At 34.4% G+C, this 26,920-nt stretch overlaps 4 protein-coding genes across 4 annotated transcripts in view; 3 read left to right on the forward strand and 1 right to left on the reverse strand.

The window, feature by feature from the left end:
* The first annotated feature begins 1,626 nt into the window (after window positions 1-1,626).
* LOC128989511 (solute carrier organic anion transporter family member 4A1-like) lies at window positions 1,627-12,148 on the forward strand. Its single transcript, XM_054411408.1, has 12 exons — window positions 1,627-1,715; window positions 2,574-2,749; window positions 3,447-3,757; window positions 4,084-4,240; window positions 4,459-4,561; window positions 4,931-5,049; window positions 5,774-6,019; window positions 6,783-6,981; window positions 7,452-7,599; window positions 8,862-9,031; window positions 9,691-9,879; window positions 12,040-12,148. The coding sequence occupies exons 2-12, from the start codon at window positions 2,617-2,619 to the stop codon at window positions 12,146-12,148; spliced, it is 1,884 nt and encodes a 627-aa protein (XP_054267383.1). The 5' UTR covers window positions 1,627-1,715; window positions 2,574-2,616.
* Window positions 12,149-12,818: 670 nt separating this feature from the next.
* On the forward strand, window positions 12,819-15,858 carry LOC128989512 (uncharacterized). The gene is made up of 4 exons (XM_054411409.1): window positions 12,819-12,884; window positions 13,635-13,825; window positions 14,333-14,440; window positions 15,669-15,858. Exons 1-4 carry the CDS (start codon window positions 12,819-12,821, stop codon window positions 15,856-15,858), a joined length of 555 nt encoding a protein of 184 aa, XP_054267384.1.
* Window positions 15,859-18,307: 2,449 nt separating this feature from the next.
* LOC128988475 (uncharacterized) lies at window positions 18,308-23,721 on the forward strand. The gene is made up of 5 exons (XM_054409804.1): window positions 18,308-18,356; window positions 19,932-20,013; window positions 20,453-20,655; window positions 21,484-21,588; window positions 23,449-23,721. The coding sequence occupies exons 1-5, from the start codon at window positions 18,352-18,354 to the stop codon at window positions 23,585-23,587; spliced, it is 534 nt and encodes a 177-aa protein (XP_054265779.1). The 5' UTR covers window positions 18,308-18,351; the 3' UTR covers window positions 23,588-23,721.
* Window positions 23,722-25,692: 1,971 nt separating this feature from the next.
* The window catches only part of LOC128989702 (neurogenic protein big brain-like), a 63,632-nt gene continuing 62,404 nt past the window's right edge, over window positions 25,693-26,920 (reverse strand). Inside the window, exon 8 of the mRNA XM_054411703.1 lies at window positions 25,693-26,443. Within this exon, the coding sequence (XP_054267678.1) occupies window positions 26,007-26,443 (437 nt within the window). The 3' untranslated portion in view covers window positions 25,693-26,006. The remainder of the gene's footprint in view (window positions 26,444-26,920) is intronic.

Here is a 26,920-nt window from a genome sequence, read left to right on the forward strand (position 1 = left end):
AATGCACCATACCTAAGCTTTTTAGCCAATTTGTAGACAATAAGGTGTAGGCTACTTTAAACTCTACAGAACAGAGTTAGGCAAAAACTGGCAGAACTCTGAAATGGTGTTATTTATCATAAGCATACTCATGTTGTTTTATTTTTTTTGGATCAGCTGTCTGAAATTGTGAAATAGACATTTGATGGTTCTGGTTGTTTACATTTAAATGTCAAAACAAATGTAAACATTGTGAATGTTCTCATGCTTCCATGGAAACCGATTTTTAATATTTAATTTCTGACAACAGCTGAAGTTTCAAAACAATGTTTGTTTCCCATGTTAATCTTATGGAGAAATACGAAACTTTAAAGGGCCCCAGGGCCTCACTCTCTAATTATTTCCCTAAAAAGAAAGTTTCCTGCACAACTTCACGTTACGCTCTTTCCAATGACACCAAAAACATGTCAATCGGTTCAGTAGTTTCGGAGAAGTAATTGTCACAAAAATCCTGTTTGCGTATTAAATAAGTTCTAGTGTCCCTGTTGCTCGAATTCGAGCAATTGCTAAGTATTACAGGTGTTATTTTCTGACGACTTTAAAAGATACGACTCAAAGATTTTGGGAATACTGATGTACATAACAGATCGATATAATAACAATTTCTTGTAAATATCTTATCATTTTTCAAAACCTGATCTTATATTTTAGTGTTTTCTTCAAATAGCCTTACTCACAGCCGCATTAGGTTGTCCATAACAACGATTATAAATAACAATAAAAAAACATTATTTATATTTCTTCTCCTTGGTGGTGTTCTATGACTCCTATGTTTCCATAGTTTGCAAATCGGCTATTTCAATGATTACTAAGAAATGCAGCACAGTGTTAATTCAGTTTTCTTTGTAATATATCAATTTATCCAGGCTCTCTCGCTTTTTTCAATTGTAATATTTACGCCAACCCAAATTCAAATAGTAAACATTTCATTTCAACCAAGTCAGTAAATGTTTGTAACAAACTGTCAAATTAGAAACTTATTGACTGTTTAAAATTAACATATGTCCTTCTTCTCACTTTTAATTTCTGACAACAGCTGGAGTTTCATAAACATTTTTGTTTCCCATGTTAATCTTATGGAGAAATACAAAACTTTAAAGGGCCCCAGGGCCTCACTCTCTAATTCTTTCCCAAAAAAGAAAGTTTCCTGCACAAGTTCACGTTACGCTCTTTCCAATGAGACCAAAAACATGTCAATCGGTTCAGTAGTTTCGGAGGAGTAATTGTCACAAAAATCCTGCTTGCGTATTAAATAAGTATAGATAACAGGAATATAAAATCTGTTACAGAATGTATATAGAACAAAGAGTGCTGTAAATATAATTTTGTAAATATCCTACAAACATCAAGCAATATGATTTTCAGTTAAATTTGAACACTGCTGAAAATGAACTGTAATTAATGTTAATTTACTGTCACTGACTATAAATTCACTGATACCTGTTCAGATTCAGTTCATTTAACATTCAGCTGTAATTTTAAATAAACAATCATCATTATGCTGTTTATAGTTTCATCCACTGTTTCATCTTCTTCAGTTGTTTATTTACTAACCTATGAGAAGAAATATTAATACTTGTCCTCTATTTGAAATCTTAAGAATCAATTATTGTTATGTTTTGTGATTTATATGTACAAAGTTATATCTCAAACAGTATCATCAAACAATTGTAGCAGTGAGTTAGTACTCTACCACAATATTTAACTTAATCATGGATATTAAAATTACAATAGAGATTAAACTTTATATTGTACTCTTGGTTAAGCTGATTTAAATAAATAACCTCTCTGACATTTACTTTTAAAAACTACAATCTTTAAAGATATATTTTTTAGATTTTGTCTTTCATCACTATTTCTCTTTATTGTTGATTATAGCAAGATGTCTAATTTAATAGTACTAGAAGAATCACCAAAACTGTTAGCAAAACTTAGATATCCAAATCCATTGCATTATCGGACATAGTATCATTTGCAACAAAAACCAAAACCGAACTCCTATTGATTGTGATAAATAGGATGGATCAATCGGATATAACTTATCCTAATGATTTTATGTTCTTTTAATTTTTAATAGAGTTTATTTTAGTTTTTTCTGTGTGTTTTAACAATTTGGAATCCTTAAAATTTTACAAAATTGTAGTTTAAGACTTGGTCAATTCATTTTTAACAATGAAACAGTGCATTGTTTATTATTGCTTTTAAACAAGAGTTTAACTTTCACCATCAATATCAATTGATCAAACCTAGTTTAAAATTGTAAGCTGATGGTGACCAATAGAAGGATTTTGCTTTTTACAGAGTAAAATCCTAATTTCAAAAAAATATAACAAACTTTTACCACAGACTATAGATCAATTTAATGGTCTACTTTGTCTGTGCTTTCATACATAAAAAACTGTCAAACAAAATGTGGGACTCCTCCCCTAAAAATGGAATGAGGAATCCATTTTGGTGTAAAATTTACAAAAACTGTAAACATATGTTGGTTGTTAATAAAACCTAAGTTAATAATTTACATAATAATATTATAGGAGGGATGATTGTGAGTATGTCCAGTTGTTATTTAATGACTCAATGAGTGAAGGAGGAGAGGGAGAAACACCTGACTATAGATGTGGGTGGCTGACATTCAAACCCGATTGGCTGCAGAAATTCAACACAACTGCATGGGCTTTGGCCATTATTTCATCCGCAGCATTTTTACAAGGTAACTGATTATAGCTTGTTAGTCGTATCTTGCAAAAAAATGTGCCCTTAATATTGTATTTAACTTGTTATAATGTTATTGTTTTTTATATATATTCACTGAACTATATTATTTTAATATCAGACATCTTTTATTGCATGGAAGACTCCCTCTGTAGTTGAGGCCAGACCTTCATCTAAACTAAAATAATACCAAACCATCAGTTAACTCAACACAAAAATGAATGTATATGGAAATTGAGGGATTATTGGGAATACTTTCCGTCACGATTAGTCAAAAACAAGTTTGACTGATCGTGATGGGATAGGTCCGCAATAATCCCTCAATCACCATAAGCCCACCACCAAAAATGAACTTCGAACAATGAATTATATATTTCAGAAATACTTTACTTTCAAAATTAGTAAACAACAGAACAGCAAAAAGTAAGTAAATTCAGCAATGAAGTCTGTATGTACCACAAAAGTAAAGGCGGGGCTCTAAAGTTTAAAACACAACAATCCACTATTTTCTGTAGTAAATGGTATATGGGGTTGTCTGTTACTACTACGATTTAAATATCTCATCAGTAGGAATCGACAGTCAAAAGCATAGCCTAAGCATAAGCATAGCTTCTAATAAGATTTTCATAGTAACCAAACTAACCCAAATGATTTGCAAATATGAGGTAGTTTACCTACTTTTCATTTACTTTTAGGTGTAATTGTAAATGGGATTTTACACTTGATGATTCCAACAATTGAACACGGATTTAACCTGCGATCGTTTAAATCTGGCTTGGTTTCTGGGGGCTATGATATAGCTTCACTGTTATGTTTGATTCCCGTCACCTACCTGGGGGGACGACATCACGCCTCCAAGCCGAAATGGATTGGATTAGGAGTCTTCATTATGGGGATTGGAGCTTTAGTGTTTTCATCACCATACTTCCTGACAAAAAATACTCACATGGCGTACTTTCAAGATTCGTCTGGAATTTGTACTGATAACGAAAATACGAGTCATAAGGTACTGATTTTTTAAATCGATTTTCCCATTTTATAGAATAAGCTATTAACGTAGGTCTCATGGTAAGATTTGGACCTGGGACAGATATACTTTTTCGTTTTGATGTCCACAAAGGCCAAAAACACCCTCTGTTCAAATTCAATATATTTGTATATGTTCATTAGCTTGATAACTCAAAAGCAAAAATCATCCAATTTTGATGAAATTTGGCACTAACCTGTAAACTTTATATTGTTTTATAAACATTACATCAATTAATAGAGTTATAATAACAATTTTTTTTTTACTAAATACATACATAATATAAGCTTGCTCAATGATTTCAGAACTGCGATCATAGTGACGGGACCCATTTGTCCTCCTTCATGTGGATATTTTTTATCGGAAATCTTCTCCATGGTGCCGGAGCTAGCCCCCTCTTTACTTTAGGGGTAACTTTTTTGGACGAATCAGTCGTGAAAAAGAAAACTGGAATAACTATAGGTAATAAAAGGAAATATTTTATAATTACATACATCGATATATATTATTTATATATTTCTGTATTATGTATATTTTACTATTATTTTTTGCAAAGAATGACCAAAGAAAAATGGCAAAGGTCTACCAGCGATGGTTGGAATAGTGTTTATTCAAATTCGTTAAATAGCACACTTAACACCTCTTTTAATTGTGTGTGATTTATCTTTATCTGATTCTAGGTGTATATTATACTGCAGCAACCTTTGGGATTGCCGTAGGTTATGTGGTCGGAGGTTACTTCTTGCAGTTACCAGAAGACTTTTTGTCAGTCTCTGAAAATGTGTAGGTACATACTTTTCATAAAACTCTAGAAGTTAAGGAATTGCTTCATAATATCACAACCGGTTGTATTAATAAATTTAGCCAAATGTTATAGTTTTCCCCTCTTTTGCCATTACTTAATTAGGCCAATATTTGTATAGCTGATGAGCATAATTTTTCCAGTAACAATAATAATTGAGCCATCAGAGGTGCCATACATAAAGATTGATTTTACAAATTAAATATCTAATAAATATTTAAAACAAAAGCATTTTTTTGTGGTTGTCATTGCAATATAGATACAATTTTTTTACAAATTTTGTTTTTGTAATAAAAAATACTTATGTTAATTCAAATATAACATGCAAATTGTTACACATTCTGTTTTAGGTTTTTAACTCCAGCAAGTAAAACATGGGTTGGTGCTTGGTGGCTGGGATTTGTAATATTTGGATTCGCCAGTATAATCCTATCCGTCCCTATTTTAGCTCTGCCCGCACGAATGCCAGGTCAGTTATTCAGTAATTATAATTTTTAAAATTTACATTAACATAATTTATATACCTTAATGCATGCACATTTCACATTCTTGTGAAAATATTAACTTTGAACCACACGCAGTGACTGTTTGAACTTTTACTATTGCACCGGATTTTACTATTGCAACTTTTACTTTTGCATCGGATATAGATGCAAAAGTGCCGCCTGCTAACAACTTCAATAACAACTCAGTAAAAACTGTTTCTATTTCCCACAAACACACAGTTACGACTTACTGAAGAAAAAAAATGTTGAAATATTTTTTAAACATTTTAATTCATCCAAAATTTGATTATGTTTCATTTTTTTTCTAGGTCCATCTAGTCATGTAATTCATCTTATTTCTTCCCTTGAGAGTTTTTTTTAGCCTTATTTGTGTTACCGATACTTAACAATATTGTTATCTGAGTGATTTGTGCCCAAAAACAAACAAATGGGCTTAAAATGAACTTCATAATGATAGAATAATTTAACGCTTAACCTAGGATTTTAGTTAACCTGGCCAAGAGAGCTATGATACAATAGTTAAGTTGAAAACCCTGTTATTTGAGACCAGATTTGTCCCTCTCATAGTAGCATGTTACAAATTGAAGCATTCCTTATCATTATAGGTGTTAACAGTTAACACGATTGCTTGATCAAGACTGTTGTTTAATAATACCTACCTGACAATTATTTTTATAAACTTTTTAGGATGGGAAGAAGCAATACAATCAAAACTATCAGAGTGTGTCGTAGGAAGAGAAAGGAATGTGACGTACAGTAAACTGAAAGAGTTGCCTAAAGCTTTGAGTGAACTGATGAGAAATACAAGTTTGATCCTGCTGAACTTTGCTGGCTGTTGCGAGGGCCTCATAGTCGCCGGTTCTGGAGCTTTTGTTCCAAAAATTATTCAAAGCCAATTCAACTTATCATCTAAATCAACTGCTATGATTATGGGTAGGATGTATTGGTCGGGCAAAGAAAACTTTTACTTAACTATGAGTTGAAGATCTGCTTTTGAAGGACATAGAGTACCTATTTATTAGTTTTTGTTTGTTTGTTTTTTTTTTTTTTTTTGCTAACACAACCTATATAAGTCAAGTTGACAAAATATTGAAACTAAATACCCAAAGCAGATTGAGAAGTTCACTATTGTGGACCTTCTGAACAATACACTAAACACTTGTTGTCAACATCACTTTGTCTATTTAAGAAATGTTGAATTGAAATAATGATGTTGAAGTAATGGAATATATGTTTTATTGAAAGTTCAATCAGGGGTCCCTTATCAAAATTGGATTACAAGTTTCAATAAACTATAGGTAAACTGATACAAAAATGTTATGGGGACTTCGAGAACACACATTTTGAACCACATTAAATTGTTGATCATTTATATTATCTAGTTTGAGTATTATACGGATTGAGTACATAGCAAGCTCAGTTTTCTTAAAAAGGATAAACCAAAGCGGACAACGTTTTCTTGCTTTGATTATTGACGTTACATTTAAAAATTTACCCATTACTCTTTGTCTTGTACACAGGAATGTTAGAATTTCTTAAGACCAAATTAATTCTCATGAAAACCTTAAAATGAAACTGAGAAAATTTGAATAATATAGTCTTATTGTTGTAAAATGTGTGAAAGTCTTTAAATAAGAGGGTGAAAATGTTTTATTAATGTGTGATATTTATTAACATACAATCGCTTTCCACTCAGGTATCATTACAGTACCAAGTGCCATTCTCGGATGTATGGTTGGAGGTGGGATACTGAAGAAGTTTGACCTGAGGTTCATCGGAACACTGAGGCTGTGTATTGGTACTTGTAGTTTGTCGATGCTGTGCGCCTTTTGTTTTCTCATCTACTGCGCGGACGAAAAGATGGTCGGAGTCAATATGCCCTACTACGCTGATAGGTGCTGTTAATCTTAATTAGTTTAAATGTATTTTAGTATTGATTTTTAGAGGTTGAGCTGTTCACTATCCAATGCAATGTGGTAATTTTATGTGATTTGACTTTGGGGTTAAACATTAGGGGAGTACAGGAAGAAATACTAAACAATATCAGATATGGTACTCCATTCCTATTAGTCCCTTGCCACTGTACAGCTGCTTTACTTAAATAATGTTTTTGGTAGGAAAAGACTTAATACTTCTTTTATACTTCTTCTTTTAAAGTGAATAAATACTGTTAAATAAACTTAAATTTAGACTGTATTCATTAGGTATCTTCATATTTTGTGTATTTTAAAACCTCAACCTATAAGCTAAAAATGTTTGTATTTTTTATGTCCCAACTCAATTGATCTGTAGATTTGCATAAAATATTCAAAATAACCTTTATTTCCCTCAACAAACTTAATTCCTTTGTTGATATCTTTTACAGGAAAGTGATACAGCTATCAGACCCCTGTAATGAGAAGTGTGGATGCTCGGGGAAGGAGTTCATGCCGATCTGTGGGATCAACAATTTCACATACTTCTCACCTTGTCATGCTGGCTGCCACGGCTCCCAGACTGCAGGAGACATTACTGTAAGATTTAGTAAATCGTCAAAATAAGCTTAGATGCACAATTGCACATGTTAAGGTGATTAATAAACAAAAGCAGCAAACTGACACACTTTCTCCAATTAGCTTGTCAACAGGTGTTTTATGGTGTTTTATTTGTATAAATCACTAGTATTGCAAATTGCAATATTAGCATATATCCATGCATAATATACTAAATGCAATTTCCAAATTGCATCTCAACATCAACAATAGTTTTCATGGACCTATAAATAAAAATTCAAGATGGACTCAGATAAACCGGTGTACACTTCAAACCTACCAACCATCTACAATATTTACATTTCAACAGCAACCACCCAAAGAACACCAAAAGATCCATACCGTTCTGTCAATCCATCAAAGGCAAAAGGATTTACAGCCACAATAATGAATTAAACAAGTTCAATAACAAAATATCTGACACATTCGTAAAAAGAGGTTATCCTAGAAAGCTGGTGGAGAACCAAATCCATTTAGCGTAAGACCATCCGCAACCAAAAAATGAAAAGCAAAATACTAAAAACATTACACTCGTCACAGTCTACCACCAAGGCAAGGACTAATTTCGTTAAATGGCATTTTAAAATAGGGTTTCAAGATCCTCAAAGCCTCTAACCGCACCATAAATTTTTTGAAAAATTCCAAAATTATTTTTTCCATTCTTGACCTTTGTTGCCACTGTTCTTCATTCTCATAAACCTCTCTATGTTATAGCCGTAATGTCTACCATTAATCAAGTGTTGTGTCTAGCTCTACTCCAACTGCAGCTGTATAGAGGAAGCTGGTGACAATGGTGTACAGGCTACTACACAGGTGTGCAAGTCTACTTGTCCTTTGTTGCCACTGTTCCTCATCCTCATGTACCTCTCTCTGTTATAGCAGTAATGTCTATCATTAATCAAGTGTTGTGTCTAGCTCTACTCCAACTGCAGCTGTATAGAGGAGGCTGGTGACAATGGTGTACAGGCTACTACACAGGTGTGCAAGTCTACTTGTCCTTTGTTGCCGCTGTTCCTCATCCTCATGTACCTCTCTCTGTTATAGCAGTAATGTCTATCATTAATCAGGTGTTGTGTCTAGCTCTACTCCAACTGCAGCTGTATAGATGAGGCTGGTGATAATGGTGTACAGGCTACTACACAGGTGTGCAAGTCTACTTGTCCGTTGTTGCCACTGTTCCTCATCCTCATGTACCTCTCTATGTTATAGCCGTAAGTCTATCATTAATCAAGTGTTGTGTCTAGCTCTACTCTAACTGCAGCTGTATAGAGGAGGCTGGGGACAATGGTGTACAGGCTACTACACAGGTGTGCAAGTCTACTTGTCCTTTGTTGCCGCTATTCCTCATCCTCATGTATCTCTCTCTGTTCTTTACCTTCACTGCTGCCATGCCTGCGCTCACCGCCACATTGAGGTAAGGGTGTTAATTAATGTTGCTCAAGTAAATAATATGAGTTTAATGTATATGTTATGATATGAATTGCAATTCAACCACACCTGTGGGCAACAATATGAAGTTTGGTTCCGCAGCGGTTTTGGGTGTCCATTTGCGCTGCCTTGGAAAAATCTTTACTCTTTGAATTTGAAAAATTATATGTATATTCCAAAGGTGAATAGATGCTAGATTTTTATTATTTGGCAAATACAAAATCCAAATGACTAATTTAGTAGAACTAAATCTACAAAAGTCGGTTCACTATCAAAATAATAAACAGAGGCAAAAGCTAGTAAGAAAAACTCCAATATATTGTTCTTTGGTATATTCCATAGCATCTGATGATCTGTATTTTCCTATACTTTATAAGGTAAAAACATTGTTACAGAGTTCTATTACAGTAAACTCTTTTGCGATTTTTTAATGTATTGTTTTTAGAAAAGGATATCTTTGACTAACACTCAATCAACTACCATCTAGATGGAATCTACAGTAGATCTAGTACAGAGAAGATTTCAAGGAAGTCATTTAATTTATTTGCTCACCATCTTCACTTGGTACTTACTACTAGACTTAAGTCTTTAAACCTATAAACCAGCAGATGGTTACTTCTTCTGATGATCCCTAACGATGCACAGATGTGTCAAATCGGACCAGAGGTCCCTAGCGCTAGGGATTCAGTGGATGCTGGTGCGGATGCTGGGTATGATCCCGGGACCTCTACTGTTTGGGATCATCATCGACGGCACCTGTCTGTACTGGCACGCAGGAGCTTGCAGTGAGGGAGAGGGCTCATGCATCCTCTACGACCACTACTTGATCAGCAGGTCAACTATACACAATCTTAGTAATAATATAAACTATAGTTTAATGTGTGTCAATCTGATTCATCATCTTTTGATTGCAAGACACAGTATAGAAACTGATAATTATACTTTTCATTAAAGAAATTTTCTGTTTGTAGGCTACTCTATTTGCTTTTGATTTTTTTTCTTCTGTACGTACAAATGGTCTTAGCGGCAAATACTGATAAGTAAACTAGGCAAAATCTTTACAATTACCTGTGTACATAGCTTTTTTTTCAACAGTTATTCAATAGCCATTTTCATTCAAGCTAAAAAATTTTTTTCTCTCTCTTTTAAAATAGCTATGGATCAATTTATTTTTTTAAATTTACTCTAAGGTTTTGTTTCACTTAGTGTTTGAGTGAAAATTTAAAAACGTACGTTTTCATGTCCCTGGCCTTTTATTTCGTAGATACTGGATTTGTAGTTTATTATTATGTGTTTTAATATTTTTTGGGACGGGGGCAACATGTTACACACATTTATTTGGTTTTAAATAGGTTCTAGGTATTTTTTTCGTATTTTTAAAGTCCCAAAATTCACGACCATGACGTGTCCCTAGGGTACATTTTCCAACTTTCACGCTGTTTTTAGACTAATTACTCATGCCGAAATATATAATGCCATATTTTTATGTGATCAATGGTTATTAAACTTACAAAAAAGGAGCATATTATAATTTTATTGTCATTACAAACTGACTACCATGACAAAATAAGTCTGTCCCTCGATTTGGCGTCACGACCATTTGGGAAATATTTTCAACTTTGGAACACGACAGTGGCAAGCCTGGCGTCGATGGAGTCAGTTGGTTTTAGAGACTAGTTCGGGGTGTACGTCAGGATTGTAGTGCCGGTCGTTTCGAGTTGAAAGGAGGAATTACAAGATTAATAAAGGATAGATTGTGTTTTTTGTAATTTTGGTGTGTCCATGACCGTACGTAGTCATTCGATGAAGTGGACATGGTGTTAATTTTTGTTTATAAGATATTTCAATTGCTAGATTAACCTAGAAGTCCACTTTGTATCCTCGAACATGAGGTGCAGGGCTACCGCCAGAACAGAGCCAAATAACACGTAATTTCACGACCAAAGTTTCACGACCATCGCGGGTTTTTTCACGACCAATCCAGCCTTATGGATTATAGTGTGTTTGGTCGTGACAATAACTTTAATATAATTGTAAATTGAACAGTTTAGTTCAATTGAAACACATATTTTTATTATAACTAACAGGATAATTGAATGATTGTTTAGAAAGATTTAGATTATTTCAGAAAATTCACGACCGTACCGCTTGTCCCTGACCATCACGTTTATGATTTCTATCATAAAAATTTCAAAAATTAAAATATCGTCATATTTCAATGTTTCATACACAAAAGAAGCACACCTCTATACAAACATAACAATTTTTCGGGTCTCAGGTAAGTTTTTTCAGAGTTATACAAACTTAAAAAGATTTTATTGGCTTTTTTTCAATTTTTTGAGTTTTTTTATTTTTTTCTAGAAAGACCAAATATACAAAAAGCTCAGTGACCTTTTTATTGTATAATGGTCATAAAAGTAAATTAGTTTATAGCAAAACATAGTTATAAAAATAATATTAACTATTTTTAATATTCATTTAAACGTCCGTTATGGTCGTGACAGGATTTTGTGTTTTTCCACTAAAGATGCTCTTTTAAAAAGAAACTACCAAAGATATTGCGTTACCATGGACATTTTATGAAACTGCAAATGGTAATGAAATAAAAAAAAATTATAAAAGTTTTGAAAAAAGGGGGAAAAATTTGCAAAGTGCTTTTCCTGAAAACGTACGTTTTTAAATTTTCACTCGTTTACATCACACTAAGTTTAGCCTCACCTAAAAGCATGGTTGCTTCTTCAAGTTCCCTTTTGCAAGTGTGTTGCCTTTTTTGCAACCATGATCTTGAAGTTTCTTTACAAACTTAATTCCACTGAATACTAGATTTAATGAATAATTTACTCCAGCCACAAATGCTGTAACGCTCTGCAATTCTTGTTGTAATTTATTCACACTTATTACAACATTGTATCAATGCATATCTCCTTTATATTTCTTTGGCTCCGGTTTAAGTATTTCAAATTTTGTATTAACTTGTAACATGTTTTATTTCAGATCCATGGTTTTGATGGGCTGCGGATGGAAGAGCTTGGAAATAATTTTGTTTGCCCTTTCAATATATTTTTATAAGAAAGATATTCAGACTTCAACCTCTAGAAGTTGATTTAATCATCATTCAGTTTGTACATATAATGTTTCTTTGTAGCATATCAATTAATACATTTATTTAAAACTATTTTTTTATTTATTTTTCTAAATATTCTGTGCTTTTATAATTTAATCAAAATAAAATAGTTTGTGTTTCCTAAACCAAAAAGTAACTAAAATGAAAATAGTTACCAAAGTATTCATCCTAAGTAAGAATAGTTAACCTAAGTGTTCATTGAGCCAATGTTACCCAACTTGGATCTTTGTAAATTTCATCACTTTATGAATTTGTTTGAATTGATTAAATTAATCAAAACCTCAAGTTGAAATCTGTCTAATCTGCAAGGTTTACTGAGTCAAGAATAGTTTTTTTTAAACAAACAAATTTTTATAAATGCGAGAGCAAACAATGTGAAAAGGGCATTGACTGAACCAATGAACCTATGGTTGAAGTTAGTCATTATGACTGTTAGCACATACAAGACGTTAGGCATAAGTGCTTCAAATAAAAGCTCAGCATTATAGTGTGAGGAGTTCTTGGTAACAAAAGATTTTTCTGGATAAGTATGAACTTTACCAAAAATAAAGTGTTTATGTTAAACAATGACAATTTTAACTTTTGACATAAATTGATTATGAAGTACCACTTTTGACTTAGTTTTTGCCTTTAAACGTTGATGCAAGAGATGATTCTTGTCCGTGTTGTGTTTGTGTTATTACTAACATGCAAAGCTTTAGCAGAGACAGTTCATGTACGTCGTCATCCTCGTTATCTTGTTTTTCCTCCAGGACTCGGGAATAAACTCCAGGTAAGGTGTGCCCTAGAATGAATGTAATAGTATATTACATTACCAGTACCAAAAGTGGCATTTTCCAGTTGGCACTTAAGTGTCATGTGTTTATATTAATTTCCAACAGATAGCTCCAATTACAACAATGCACACATTGTTAACAGAATTGTGGCAGAAGATGCAATGGCTTGAAACAAAAACAGTTATTGTATATTTTCCTGTCGGGTAATTGGAGAGTGAATTGTAATGTTTACAATTAATTCCTTATCATTTCACTTTAAACGAGCTATAGAAAATAAATCAAATCATTTATGTAAAACCATTGTTAGTAATGTTACCAAGGAGCAAAGATGAACACCATGTAAACACACATGCTTCAGATATAACAATATGATAAGAAGTTTCCTAACAGTAACTTAAAGCCAATTTCAGCAGATTCTTTTTTTATTGTTATTATTTTTTAACCAAGTCACTTTCATCAATTTATAGAGGATAGGTAGAGAGGACTTGCTAGTTCTAACTTCGCCTCTTAAATAAAGACATTTTTCATTTCATTTTATTTCAAGTCATTCTGTTTTATATATTTTGTATCTTTTCTCCCAAATGAGGCCAATCATCACAATTTTTAAAACTTTCCTCTCACTTTTGATGGTAAACTTAGAACTGTTCCATTTATTTTACAAAATATTTAACTTTTAATCTTTTACCCAGATCATCTGTGGGTTTGGTGTCCCCATTGACGCTCCTCGTACCAGTCTCACCTATGGACTTATCCTCAAGACTAACTACGTCCTGCCCACCAACGCCACGCAGTTCACTGATCCTTATGTAGCATTTGCTCGCCGTGGGATCGGAGCTTCTCGCTGGCATCTCTACTATACTGCTGAGGCTGTACTGTCTAGGTTATATTTACAATGATATTGACATTTTTAACTTGATAATCAATTATTACTTTTAAACGGTTAAACAACTGGTAAAAACATTCTAAAATAGATTTTGTTTTTATTTGATGGCGGAACATTTTATGAAAATTGGTATAATCAAATTGATGATAAATCCTTGTTCTTCAAAAAGTTCAATTGGTTAAGAAGGTAATTTATTTAAAATGTTAAAAGGAAGAATCACCTTATGTAACGGTTATCTAACGGGTTCATGCCGTTTACATACCTAATCTTGGGGTATTTTTTGTCTTTTATACTATCTATGCTTGGGGAATTTCAAGTAAAGGAACCGCAACATCTTATTTACTTAGAAAACATATGTGATCAGTAATCTTAACATAATATTGAAATAACTCCTTTTTTCCAATAATCTTCCCAAGCTGTTTTAGGAAAAATGTGTTTTGAGTAATCTCTCGGAGTTTTAATCTTTTACTCCTTTGACTAAACTCTCACATCTGCATCGCACAGGCTTGGTATAGGAGGTCGAAGTTGTTTGTTAAGAGCCGTCTGTGAAGCGGCCGAAACTCCTCTTCACCACAACGGGCTGCTGGGAGAACTGCTCCACATCCTGCTCACGTTAGTCATTGTGGTATTAAATACATTGGTAATTTTAAATTTTACAAATAATGTTTTAAACATTATGCTTAAACATTATTTGTAGACAACACTGGTTGTCAACATAACATGTCTTAAAGATTTTGTTGCAAACTTTAATGTATTGTAAACAAAATTTTAAGCTATGGACAAATATGCATATTATCTGATTAAGAGGGTTCCCTACCCCCGCCGAAAAACGTCAGAAAACCGCTTCGCGCGGTATCATATAGCGATTCCAGTTTAAACATTTAAATTGTGAACCATACACCATTTTGTATATAAAGAGTGGTTCTACTAAGTTTGCTTTTTAAAAAATGTCTATGCTTACGCAATCAAGGGCAACGACTTGTCAAAGTTAGTGAACTTTACAGTTGAATAATAATATCTTTTTTGAAATTATCGATTTTTAATAAAGCAATATCAGTGCGAAATTTAACTAAAAATATCAAGTCACTTTTAGTTTCAAGAAAAGATTATTTTTTGTATGTGCAAAATGAAACCGCGTAAAACCTTGCACGGCGAAAAGTGCTATGATTCTGACGGACTCTAGCGGCCTTTATCGAAACTACTGTCTCGCGGAGGGATACCAATTTTACACATTCTTCATTCATAATATTTCCCCCAAGATTTATCCATGACACATAATAACATTTAATTATTATAAACCAGTTAAGCAGTATAAATAAATATAGCCAAGAACCTGTTGATAATATAAAAACGTTCAGCCATATAGGTTGTAGCATATTTGTTAAACTTCCACTGCGGAGTGCGGAAGCGTCCTGGCGGTGACACGACCAGCAGACAGCAATCCTAGGGAATATTTTGTCGTCTTGTAGTTCCAACTAAACTCACCAGGGTCGCAGAAAATTGAAAACAGTCCGAGGTAGGGAACCCCCTTAAGATTAAATAATACATTGAAAGAACAGAATACAAATTAAGCACAGCTGATTAATTTTTGACAGTAGGTATATAGAAAGTTCCTGTCCTAACAGGATTGCAGCTTTAATGTTACGTATGATATGTTAAGTATGAAAAAAAGAATAGTTGTTGCATATTATGTACACGGTTCATGAGGGTGTGACTTGTATTTTTGTTCATGGGCAGTTTTGATCGATAGATTACTTGGCAAGGAATTTTGTTTTAACTATATTCAATTCAAGCTTCTTGATAATTATAAACATGTAATCGCTCACAATAATGTTCACAGTCCCACCTCCACTGAGGATGAGCCTATAGACTCCAGTGTGCTGCATTACTACGCAGCAGAACGCTACGGCAGAGCTCTGCTCAGCAATAGTTCCGCAGCACCTTGCAGTCAGCATTACGCAGCTTGTGATACGGGACTCTTGGACATCGTGTCAACCCTCGTATCCGACTCTCTATCGTCACTTCTCTGAAATCTTGCTCATGTATACTTAAACTTTATTGAATTAAAAGTGTTTGTATTATATGTCTCAATTTTTTATTTCCATTTACATTTTACATTTTGATGTGTGTATATCCACACCTTTTTATGTAGGAGAACTGGGGCCCATTTCATAATAAAGTACAAACTAATACTAGGAGTACGCTCCGAAGTCACGTATGAGAATGAACGAAGACCATACAAGCAATTTGCCAACAATAACCATATTCATATCAGCTGATTAAGCAGGATGGTTTATGGCAAAGCCAACCTTGGTCCAAGGTCATAAAGCAGGTTTGATCAAATCCACAAAAAGGAACAGACAAATATTCCCAGTTTCTGCGATTTATAATCGAAGAATATATTTCAATGTGTTACAAAAACAGCAATTGCTCTAATATGCTGAGTAATAGTAATATCGGTTTCACAATCTATCACCATAGGAGCTGTACCATTTTCAAATACCCCTGCTGTAGCAAACCTGCAAACTAAGCGAATTTCCATTTACCTAGCTGGATTTTTACTAAAATATTCCCTTATAAATGTAAGATTTATTTCATAGTACCAGGGGACCGAGCTTTGTTCGGGGAAAATCATTAGAGTTTACTCTGAAAGCAGTCTTAGTATTGCAAATACATTAATCCATCTCAAACTCCGCAATGCTCGCTCTTACTACTTCCTTCCCATAGCATTTTAGGATTTCAGATACATTATTGTAAATGCCACTCTGCACTGCTAGCCTTACTACTTCCTTTACCATTTCCTACGTCATGGGCCTGTTTCCTTCCATTCTCATAGCATTTAAGTATTACAGATAAATTAATCTAACTAACACAATGGTTCCCACACTCTGCGATGCTACACTTTACTACTTTCTACACCACTTCCTACTTCGTGGACCTGTTTTCATCTTATTTCATAACATTTTAGTATTTTAAATACATTAGTCTAATTGCCACAAACATCTCCCACACTCCGCACTGCTAGCATTTACTACTTTCATTCACCATTTCCTAGGTCATGGACATGTTTCCATCCCTTCTCATAGCTTTCAGTAATGCAAAAACATAAATCTAACTGTTACAGACGGTTTCCAGTTCCCACACTGCTCGCAATTACTACTTCCTTCACCACTTCATACATCACGGACCTTTTTCCTCCCTTCCCATAGCATTTTAAGATTGCAGATACCTTATGCTAACCGTCATAAATAGTTCCCACTCTCCAGACTGCTCGCCTTTCCTACTTCCTACGTAGCGGACCTGTTTTACTCCCTTTACATATAATTTTAGGATTTCACATACCTTAATCTAATCGTAATAAACAGATCCCACACTCCGGACTGCTCGCCTTTTCTACTTTCTACGTAGCGGACCTGTTTTACTCCCTTCCCATAGCATTTTAGGATTGCAGATACCTTAATCTAATCGTCATAAACAGTTCCCACACTCAGGACTGCTCGCCCTTACTACTTGATGGTATATAGTGTAAGTTTATAAGAGGTTACAACATAGAAGCATATTATTTTATACTTATATACAAGTTGATGGTTTGTTGTGAGATTAAGTTAACACATGGTTACATACTTCAAGGAGGAGATGAGTATTGGCTATGACTATTGATACCCATTAGTCAATGGCGAAGATGATGTGCATGAGATGATAGCCTTAATACTGATAATATCAGCTGGTCCTTTAACCATAGAACCTAAACTACCAATGAGCAAAAGCAAATAAACCACCAGTTTTAAAACCATTAAATTAATACTTAGCACTCATTATTCAATACCACAGTAGCTAACCCACTAGCTAAAAACAAAACTAGCTAACCTGACCACTCTTTGTTGTCACACCCAATGTAATTAGCAAATCAAACGTAATCCAACGATAAGAGGTAGAGTTGAAAGTATTGTGCAAAATACTTCCTAGTTAGTTAGTTTCATGATGTTTCAGTCCAGGTAACTGAAACCCCACTGGATTGAGGCTATTCTATAGTAATACCAGAAACAAAAGAACCCTGGGCCGTTTCGAGCCGCGCAGGTTTGAATGGTACGCCACACCTACCGGCGCAAACCACATGATCTTTTCGTTTCTGCGCAGGTTGTTTTGTTCTTGGTATGTCTATAGAAGTCCTCTTCAGCCTTTCATTGCTTGGATCCTACACTGATCCACCAAGGAAATAAATTATCAATCTTAGAATATTTTTTTTATATTAAGACACAAACTACGGTTGAATATAAATCAATAGTTTAGTAGTAGGATAAACATGTTTTAATATGATTTAAATGCAAATGCATACATCACAGGTCGTAGTAAAAAATGGTTAACTAACGGCATAAAGCAGTACTAACATGTTCCGCACATTTCACCAAGAGCTGTGAATGGAAGCTTGTTAAGACAGTCATGTTAAGCTACTTGGTCGTGAGTGGTCAATAACTGAGGTATACATCTGTAATAGGAGCTCTTCCGAATCATCAACTGCCAGAATGAAGTAAGATACTTTTTTATCCTTCATCGTTGGTATTCTTTTTAATTTATCCATTTTAATTTTATTGCCAACATTGGACCACTCAATTCAATTTGATGTTGAAATTTGTTATTGAATCATACCTTTTTTATAATTTCTTTGTTTGTGGAATACTATTTATTCTGATCTTTTGTTGTTGTGGTATATATCTGAAACAATTGGGTTACATTGGTAATCTAAATTTATATAGTGCATAATCTTGATATTAAACTCCTAAGTTAAGCTAAACCGATGACTTTTAGCTTAAAGTAGATGTCCACGGACCAGGGAAATAGGTTCTCAATTCTTTTGTCTCTTATTCAACCTATTTTTTTTTACATAATTTTGTCTGATGTGAGTATATGATCGTTGTTAGATTAATAACTTTAATTTTCCATTTAACATAGCATGACGTATTGTTCTTTCACTATCTGTAGACAATGAGGAACAATGAACATCTGCTAGCATTATTTACATTACATACTAGAGGTCGCCCCGTGGTTGAAAACTCGACTAAAAGTATGTAGTGTCAAACTTCTTTAATTTCACCCCATGCTGAATGTGATTGGAATTTCTTCCATTTTTTTTGAATTTCTGTTTATATATTGTTGTTATTTCGTCACCAACATGGCAACCCATAAGGCCCATGTTAATTTTATTTAATTTTAAATACATTTTTTTGCTTACTTTTTAGTCTATTTTAATTAATAGTCAAAGTATTTTTTATTTCCAAAAAATATTTTTAAAAATTTGAAAATAGAAGAAATTTGAAGAAATATAAAACCATTTCTTAGCATGTATTTTAAAAATACAAGATAATAAAGGGATTCTGATAAAGATAAAGGGAATAAAGGGATTCTGCACATCTAAAGGCAAATATCTTTCTAGACATGTCAAGAACAAAACAAACTGGACATAAACGATAAGATCACGTGGTTCGCACCAGTAGGTGTGGCGTACTCTTCAAACCTGCACGGCTCGAAATGGCCCAGGGTTCTTTTGTTTCTGGGATGTCTATAACAGTATGCGTAGATTTTCCCTGCGATGCACAGGAGCTGAGAAAAAAGTTTTTCAATAAATATGCTTGTCTATTGATATGATATATATAGACTTAGCCCCGTTAAACCTCCATAGGAAAAGTTGAATTTCCATTTTTACCCAATTAACATAAATATTCTCAAAATACAAATAAAACCTGCACATATAGGACCGATAACCTATCTTTTGGTACTACCCACATGTAAATCAGTCCAGTAGTAAGCGGTCAGGGTAGCTGTCGTAAGCTTAAAAATTTGGCCCCATGTTAAAGCTCCATAAGAAAAGTTTAATTTCCATTTTTGCCCAATTAAAATAAATATTTTCAAAATACAAATAAAACCTGCACATATAGGACTGATAACCTTTCTTTTGGTACAACCCGTGAGTAATTCGGTCCAGTGGTATGGTCAGACTAGCTGTCATAAGTTTTGCAAAAGTGTTTTAATATATTGCTCTTTAGCTCTAAAAGTACTGTATTTAGCAAATAGACAGTAACCCTGCACTCTCTATCTTTGTTTCCAGGACAGTTGTTTTACAACTTTTAACATTTATTGTCTCATACTCCAGTGCCTCTGTTGTTATGACTGGTGGAGGAACTTTCAAGGTAAGTAACGAGTCAAGTTAAATACTTTTCACTTTTCACCCTAAACTAAATCATTTTTTGTGTTACATGTTATAATACAATAAAATAATTATTTTTTTACATTTTTGTTGTTATTATTATGTTGAAATGTTAAAATCTCAACTAAAAGTTGTAACGAAAAACTAACTTAAAATACTAACTAATAAAGCTGTCCATAAGTATTATTTCTATTCTGAAACTAAGATTTTTCCATGGAGTTAGAGGGAATCGACAGAGCAGTTTCTTAGAAATTGTGCCAGCAAGCAAACCTAACTCGGATTAGAGTTTAGGAGGATTGGTTAGGACTGCTGAAGAATGGTTTATTTGTGTTGTATCATATTATTAAGAACTGTCTCCTTATATCATTGTGCAATGTGTATCCAAAATCCAGTTTAATATGTTTTCTGATAAATGTTATCAGCTGATCATGGGATATTCTATTCCTGTGGATGTTCCAATGCCGATGGGGATCAACTACGTTCACAACTTCCAGTTCCAATATCCTACAGTCACCAACGCGTCACAGGTGGCGTATGTACAACAAGGCGCGAGGGACAACCAGCGGCAACAACGAGCAGTCACTCGTAAACACGTATACAATATCATCCAGGACATGCTGCTACAGTGATTATCTCATTATAATGCAAACTATAATATATTGATGTTGCATCTTTGTCAATAGTTTGACATATCAATAGTATAGTAAACACTAACATAATCGTAAGAGACAAAATAAATTAATCACTTAGCACAGAGAAGCAGGATACATAGGATACAAGCTTATCGGACAACCGTGCGCATTTAGCTCTGGAATGTTGGGGCGGAAATGTACTTGTAACGAGCAAGGATGAAGAGCCAAAACGGCGATGACCACATAGGATTTTTTTTGTATAGCAGTTGTAGCTCAGAGGGTCTTCCTACAGCGTGAATGCTGTAGTATGTGATGGCGAGGGGGAAAATTAGAGCAGGAGCGGACAACAAATAGAATTTGCTCTAGATACCAGCGACTGCTAGACACCACTTCAGTGTACCATTGAATGTATCCTCTGTATCTTACTTCTCTGTGCACTTTCTAAATAGCTGCTTTTATGCATTAGCAACATTGAAAACAAATTAAGCCGTTTAGAGAGGTTATCTATTTGTGAAAAGTATTTTTGTTTTCTAATTTAGTTTGTTATATTATGTTGCAATATGACAAATAATATAGTTCATCATACGGGCAAAAAGTGTCTTTTCAACCCTTGCCCTTTTTCTGACGTCGGTTGTTAAACTAAAACTCGGATCGAAAAGAGTCACTTTACCCCCTAGTGATTAAATATACTATTTACATCTCATGCAGCCTTAAACCTCGCACTGTCTAGATACAAATTTCCCTTAAATAATAACAAAATCTATTGATGAAGGTAAATTTTCATTATCTCATTAAATCATTACGTAACGTTTGTTTTACAGCAGTGGGTTGGACGGATCTTGCCTGCTTCGCTCAGTCTGTGAAAGTAGTGAATCTCCCATAATGCATAGTGGTCTCATCGGTGAACTATTACAAACTTTACTGACGTGAGTATTAGTATATGTTGTCTTTTAACATATTTCAATATAATTTATCTTCTAACTAGAGTGGATATTTAAGTCAGATCAGCAAATTAAACTCATTATGTCATCAAATCTATTTATAAATTAATAATTGTCTAGGTACTAAGTCATTATTTTTTTATAGAGGGCCATGCTTATGATAGACCATGGGATTGCATGGCAGCTGAAACAGCTTTTTGAGCACCCTCATTCATAGGTCCTCATTCTCCGTAAAATCCCAGGTTCTTAGTGAACCATGAGATCCTTTGGACTTTGTTTACCTGTTCTTCCCTTTGATCTGCGTTCAATAAGCCAAGGGATCTCACACGCAGACCTTATAGGGCTGGACACATAAATACGTTCGTTGCCCCTGTTGAGGTGGGGACAGAACAAACATTGAGACCTTCACAGCTTTCACAAGGTTTCTGGCTGGGGCAAGCTGGAGCGGGATTCTCCCAAAGGGACTCAGCTCCTGAACTTGCTTGACCAGCCAATCCTTTGTGGCTGCGTTAGCACAACCAACACCCAAGGCTCCGCCTTTAATATGAAAGCTGCTTATCCTGACGTCTTTGCCACGAATGGCACGCCTGGACAGCTCCCCCTTGATTTTGTTGGCTTCTGCCTGTTGATTTTCTGACAGCTTCATGTCTGGGTGTTCAGTCTGGTGATGGTCATCTTCTCCACGGACAGTTTCTCCAAATAGGTGGGAGCTGGTGCCCTCTGTGAAACTCTCGACCCCTCTCCCTCTTTCGTCCTCGTCTTCTTCTTCTCGCCCCTGGCATCCCCAGGTGTCAGGTGCTCTTTCCCCCTTTCTTCGTTTTTGGGGTGCCGCCCTCTCCCTGCTTTTTACCAGCATCCTGGTTCCCAGAGGAACCGGCTTCGCTGGGAGCAAGGTTAGGGTGCTTAGCAGCCCACGCCAGCCAAATCTCCTTTTGGAGAGCACCTTTTCGCCCTTGGCTAAGGCATCTGCTATCCTCTGTGTTCACATCTCGCTCCTGGAAAGTTGTTTTATCGGCTCTTTTCCGGTTTCTGTGAGCTTGCCTTCACCGTCAGATTTCAGTAGACTTTCCTCCTCCATTGGGGTCAGATCGTCTACGCTCAGTCCAGCAATAGGAATGCTTTCGACCTGTCGGTCACACTCTTCTTGCACATCAAAAATGGTTTAGTGGATTTTTTTTGTTGTTTTTATCAAAAACATCCATATTGTTCCCACGAGTACTGGGTATCTAAGGTCCATCTCCCCAGTGATCCAATTAGAGAGTTGAGAGGTACATACGACTGGGTTCCCCCTGGTTCCCAGAAGGCTCTGTTAAGACATTGAATATTAGGCCCCCAGTGTCACAAGACTCTCAGCACGGCTTGCATAACACCTTAGTATAGGGCCCTCCTCACTTGGTTCTGTAGGTGGACTAACACCTCGTGGCGGAAGGTAGCTCTCTGCAGCTAAGTGAGAGTTGGAGTTTAAGATGTGTTTAATCTGCCGATCCAACCCCGGCCAATCTGTGTGAGGTTTGGCCGGAACGGCACCAAATGTTCTCCGATTCCCTAAACCCCCATACCTTCCCTGAGTCATTATAGTTCACACCTTCAAATTTGAATGTTGCTGGTTCAAATCCAAGCAAGATTGTTTCTGGAACCAGATACCACTATATTGGGCTATCAATCAACGATGCTCTAGTAAAAGGTCGACGTTAGATAGTAACAAGACCAGGGTTTAGACCGTTCCCTTAAAAAACCTAAATAATGTCAAAAGCATAGTACATATAAACATAATAAAATATTTACAAATAGTGTTTAAGATGTAGCTTTAAATTATTTTTTTAGCTGAACATGATGTTTTCACAGGCCGCAAGATCCAGACGAGGACAGCGAGTATGGGGCAGCGTGGAGGGCTGGACTAGAGGGACAGAACTGTTCTACCCTCTACCCGCTGTGTCCTAGAGGACTCACCATGCTTGATCAATTCAGCCACTACTACATGTAATGAGTTATTCTCAAGCTGATCCATGTGAATCTCTCATTTGCACTTCATTGTATGGTAGAGGATATAAGAGAGATATTTTGTCAACAATTTCCAACTTACAAACTCCCTGTAATCTAAAAAGTTTTCAGGCCACAAACCAGTTCTTCTTGATACAAGGAAATGTTTGTTTCTTATATTTTAGGCATAAACATTTTTTAAATAATTTTTTTTATCTGTAAATTTATACTAATAATCAAGGACAACTGTTTTATAAGTGTCATGTTTACGTCTTTTTTTAAATATCCATACTTGATAGATGAATATATATAAGATAGATGAGCCTGTATTACTCTTTGGACGATACAAAATTTAACACTCATCCTTCCTTCACTAACTTTTGCTTTAAAATACACAAGCCCTGGCGTGTCATCTTATCTGTAAAATATTAATAAATCAATCAGTAACATAACATAATACATTGTTAAAATACATTGTTTACACTATTGTTGCTACCAGTCATATCTTACAACGTTCCGAACCCGTTTCATTGTTTCTTAAACTTTTTGCTTTATGGAGACAACTTCATCTGGTCATATGGTCAGCTAACAAAAACGTATGGATTGTTTTGAATCACTTTTCAAGCTGATGATGCCGAGTTTGCCATGAGACAGGGTGTCTCTTTAGTCAATTCTTCTTGGAGGTTGTTATGGAGAGAAGTAGCAATATATTTAAGGTTTTAAAACAGGACATACATTGTAAACAGATCTAATGCTTTTTGTGGGACAACCTCCATGTTAAAGAATTGTAAAGTGTTTTATAATATGTAGAAGGCTATACATTGATCATAAGTGAGTTATATTAGTAGTAAACAAATAAAATTATATTTTTAGAGGATGGATTTTGGGTTTAAAATATAGGTTTAAAATATTGTATAATTAATATTTTATTATTTATAGACAGTCAGTGGTAAAAGAAATATACAATACAAAAATTACTTACACTATGAATTAAAAAGTAACATTTCTTCCAATTATTATACATATTTGGGAAAACTCCTTGAGGTAGATATAGTCAAGCATTGTTGCACTATCACAACTTTTTTATATAGAACAACAGATATATTTAGACAGATTTGACAAAAAAAAAAAAAAACACATTATCTTAAAATATTTATAGTGTTGATTCTCTTATAGCTAAGGATTGTAAACACTCATTCTTCAATAGGTACCAGGCAACAAAAATATTTTAATATTGTTATCTTTTTTACAAAAAATTATTAAGTAAAAAATTCCAGAACAAAAAAATTATGACTACAAATAACATTTTAAAGCAAAGCAATATATAGATTTCTCACTATATTACTATCAAGGAACTCAAAAACTGAAATTCTGATTTTGTAATTTTGAAAATGTAAATAACTATCTATACTTATAATACACATCTAATTTAAAGGCAAATAGATTGGATTTTTCATCAAATCAAATTAAATGCCACTTTGTGTTGATGGTTCGAATAAAACCACTTTAAGCGTTATACAGTATTTTTGAACTATTATACTACATGAATATAATTTTCAAAATTAAATACCTCTACAAATTATTATAATTATTTAAATTCCGCCATCTTTATAAAAAAAGCTTAAAAGGGGCTTTGTGATGTAGGCCTTCCTAATATTTAACCCTTGATTCATGACTATATTTGCTATAGTGCAGTCAAAAGTAAAATAATCAAAGGAAGGCTGCGTTGTAGTTTTTATACAAACATATTAATGAGTACAAATAATAATAATATCCAACATGGAAACCAAAGAACAGGTACTCAGATATATTTTAGTTTTCACAATATAACTCTCTTATATATAACTCATAGCTGATATTTAATAATTATAAAGAAAAAGGCAGCCATATCAATAGACCATACGCAAATATTTTTATTAATTTTTTAAGCACATTTATGGAGATAATTTTGAAACTAGGACATAAAAAAACAATTTCTCTTTATAATTTTGAAAAGTTACAACGAAATTAAAAACAACCTTTCTTACACAAATTATTACCAAGATATTTACATTACATTTTGAGTTAATTTTTAAATAGTGTAATATAATATATTAAAACCTACTCTGATGTATACAAAAATAAATGCTACAAATATTCAACAAAGGTATTTCAACAATCGAGCACTGCAATAACTAATTTCATACGTAAGACTCGTTTACAGATTTTCCTAATGACTATTTACACTGGCTATTTACGTAAACATAGGTCATATAAAAATACTAACTGCACATATTATTCAACACTTATTTACAGTATTCACATTAGGCCTATCTAAAGCTAAGTTGATAAGTTGGTTAAAAGTCAAATATTTACACTGTACACATCTATCTCTACACTCGTAAGCACCTGACGTTGGTAATGCTAACGGACCGAGAGAGAGGTCAGTATTGAGGATTGGGAGAGTTACGGGGGTGCTGCTGAAGGTAGGGGGGAGGGGGCCCAGCCACGGGGATTCCTACGTTTTGTTGCGGACTTTGACGAACATTTCCTTGCTGGAAGTTACTAGCTTGTTTGATGTTCTGGGCATAATTTCCACGGTTCTGCTGGTTTCCTTGATTACTCTGGTAGGATCCGTAACTGGAGTCCGCCGAGTCTTGCCGTCTTGTTCCATAAACTGACTCTGGTCTGCCGGGAATCTTCCCGTATATTCCACCGGTGCCGTTGTTGATGGATCGGACACCGTAGACGCTCTCACCACCGAGACGCTGTTGGTTCTGCTGGTTCTGATTGGCCGCGTTGGTGTTGCTGGTTGTACTGTTGAGCCTCATTGGATACAGGGACTGAGCAGGGACCAGGGGGCCTGGCCGAGGTACTATACCTGCAAATATAGATAGAGCATTAGGATTGCATGAATATAATTGTTAAATATAGGCCAACCTACCTAAAGTTAATATAAATGGCTATCTATTATAGCCAAAAAATCGTTTACTCTTTAGGGTGTGTATTATAAATTACATTTGTAACATCAACACCATAAACAACCTAGGCGATAATTTCTTTATATATATTTAATCAATTTTTAGATCTTTGCATATAGAAGTACCATTGAGAATGAAAATTCTTATGGGGCTAATGAATGTCTCAGTTTTTTTTCTATTTTGGATCAGTAGCATTGATCAAAACTACCAGTTTTGAGTGAAAGAGTAATAAATAAATTGTGACCAAATAAGCACTATTTTTACATATAGATTCTAAACTGTCACTCCTAACAGTTTGCTCAAGACACAAGAAACGAGTTTGTCCTTCATAAATTTCATGTGAAGCGCATTTTACTAGGTAAAGTACTACTAAACGA

Source organism: Macrosteles quadrilineatus, unplaced genomic scaffold (assembly GCF_028750875.1).
Source record: "Macrosteles quadrilineatus isolate MER2022 unplaced genomic scaffold, UCM_ALF_1.0 Scaffold_3__2_contigs__length_128488019, whole genome shotgun sequence".
In the NCBI taxonomy this organism is placed as follows: Eukaryota; Metazoa; Arthropoda; class Insecta; order Hemiptera; family Cicadellidae; genus Macrosteles; species Macrosteles quadrilineatus.

Coding starts and splice junctions, on each gene's coding strand:
- LOC128989512 (XM_054411409.1), top strand. CDS start 12,819: ATGATTCTTGTCCGTGTTGTGTTTGTGTTATTACTAACATGCAAAGCT. Junction 12,885..13,634: donor CTTTAGCAGAGACAGTTCAT/GTACGTCGTCAT, acceptor TCTTTTACCCAG/ATCATCTGTGGGTTTGGTGT. Junction 13,826..14,332: donor GCTGAGGCTGTACTGTCTAG/GTTATATTTACA, acceptor TGCATCGCACAG/GCTTGGTATAGGAGGTCGAA.
- LOC128988475 (XM_054409804.1), top strand. Junction 20,014..20,452: donor CTGGTGGAGGAACTTTCAAG/GTAAGTAACGAG, acceptor AAATGTTATCAG/CTGATCATGGGATATTCTAT. Junction 21,589..23,448: donor CTATTACAAACTTTACTGAC/GTGAGTATTAGT, acceptor ATGTTTTCACAG/GCCGCAAGATCCAGACGAGG.
- LOC128989511 (XM_054411408.1), top strand. CDS start 2,617: ATGAGTGAAGGAGGAGAGGGAGAAACACCTGACTATAGATGTGGGTGG. Junction 4,241..4,458: donor GAAAACTGGAATAACTATAG/GTAATAAAAGGA, acceptor ATCTGATTCTAG/GTGTATATTATACTGCAGCA. Junction 5,050..5,773: donor TCTGCCCGCACGAATGCCAG/GTCAGTTATTCA, acceptor TAAACTTTTTAG/GATGGGAAGAAGCAATACAA.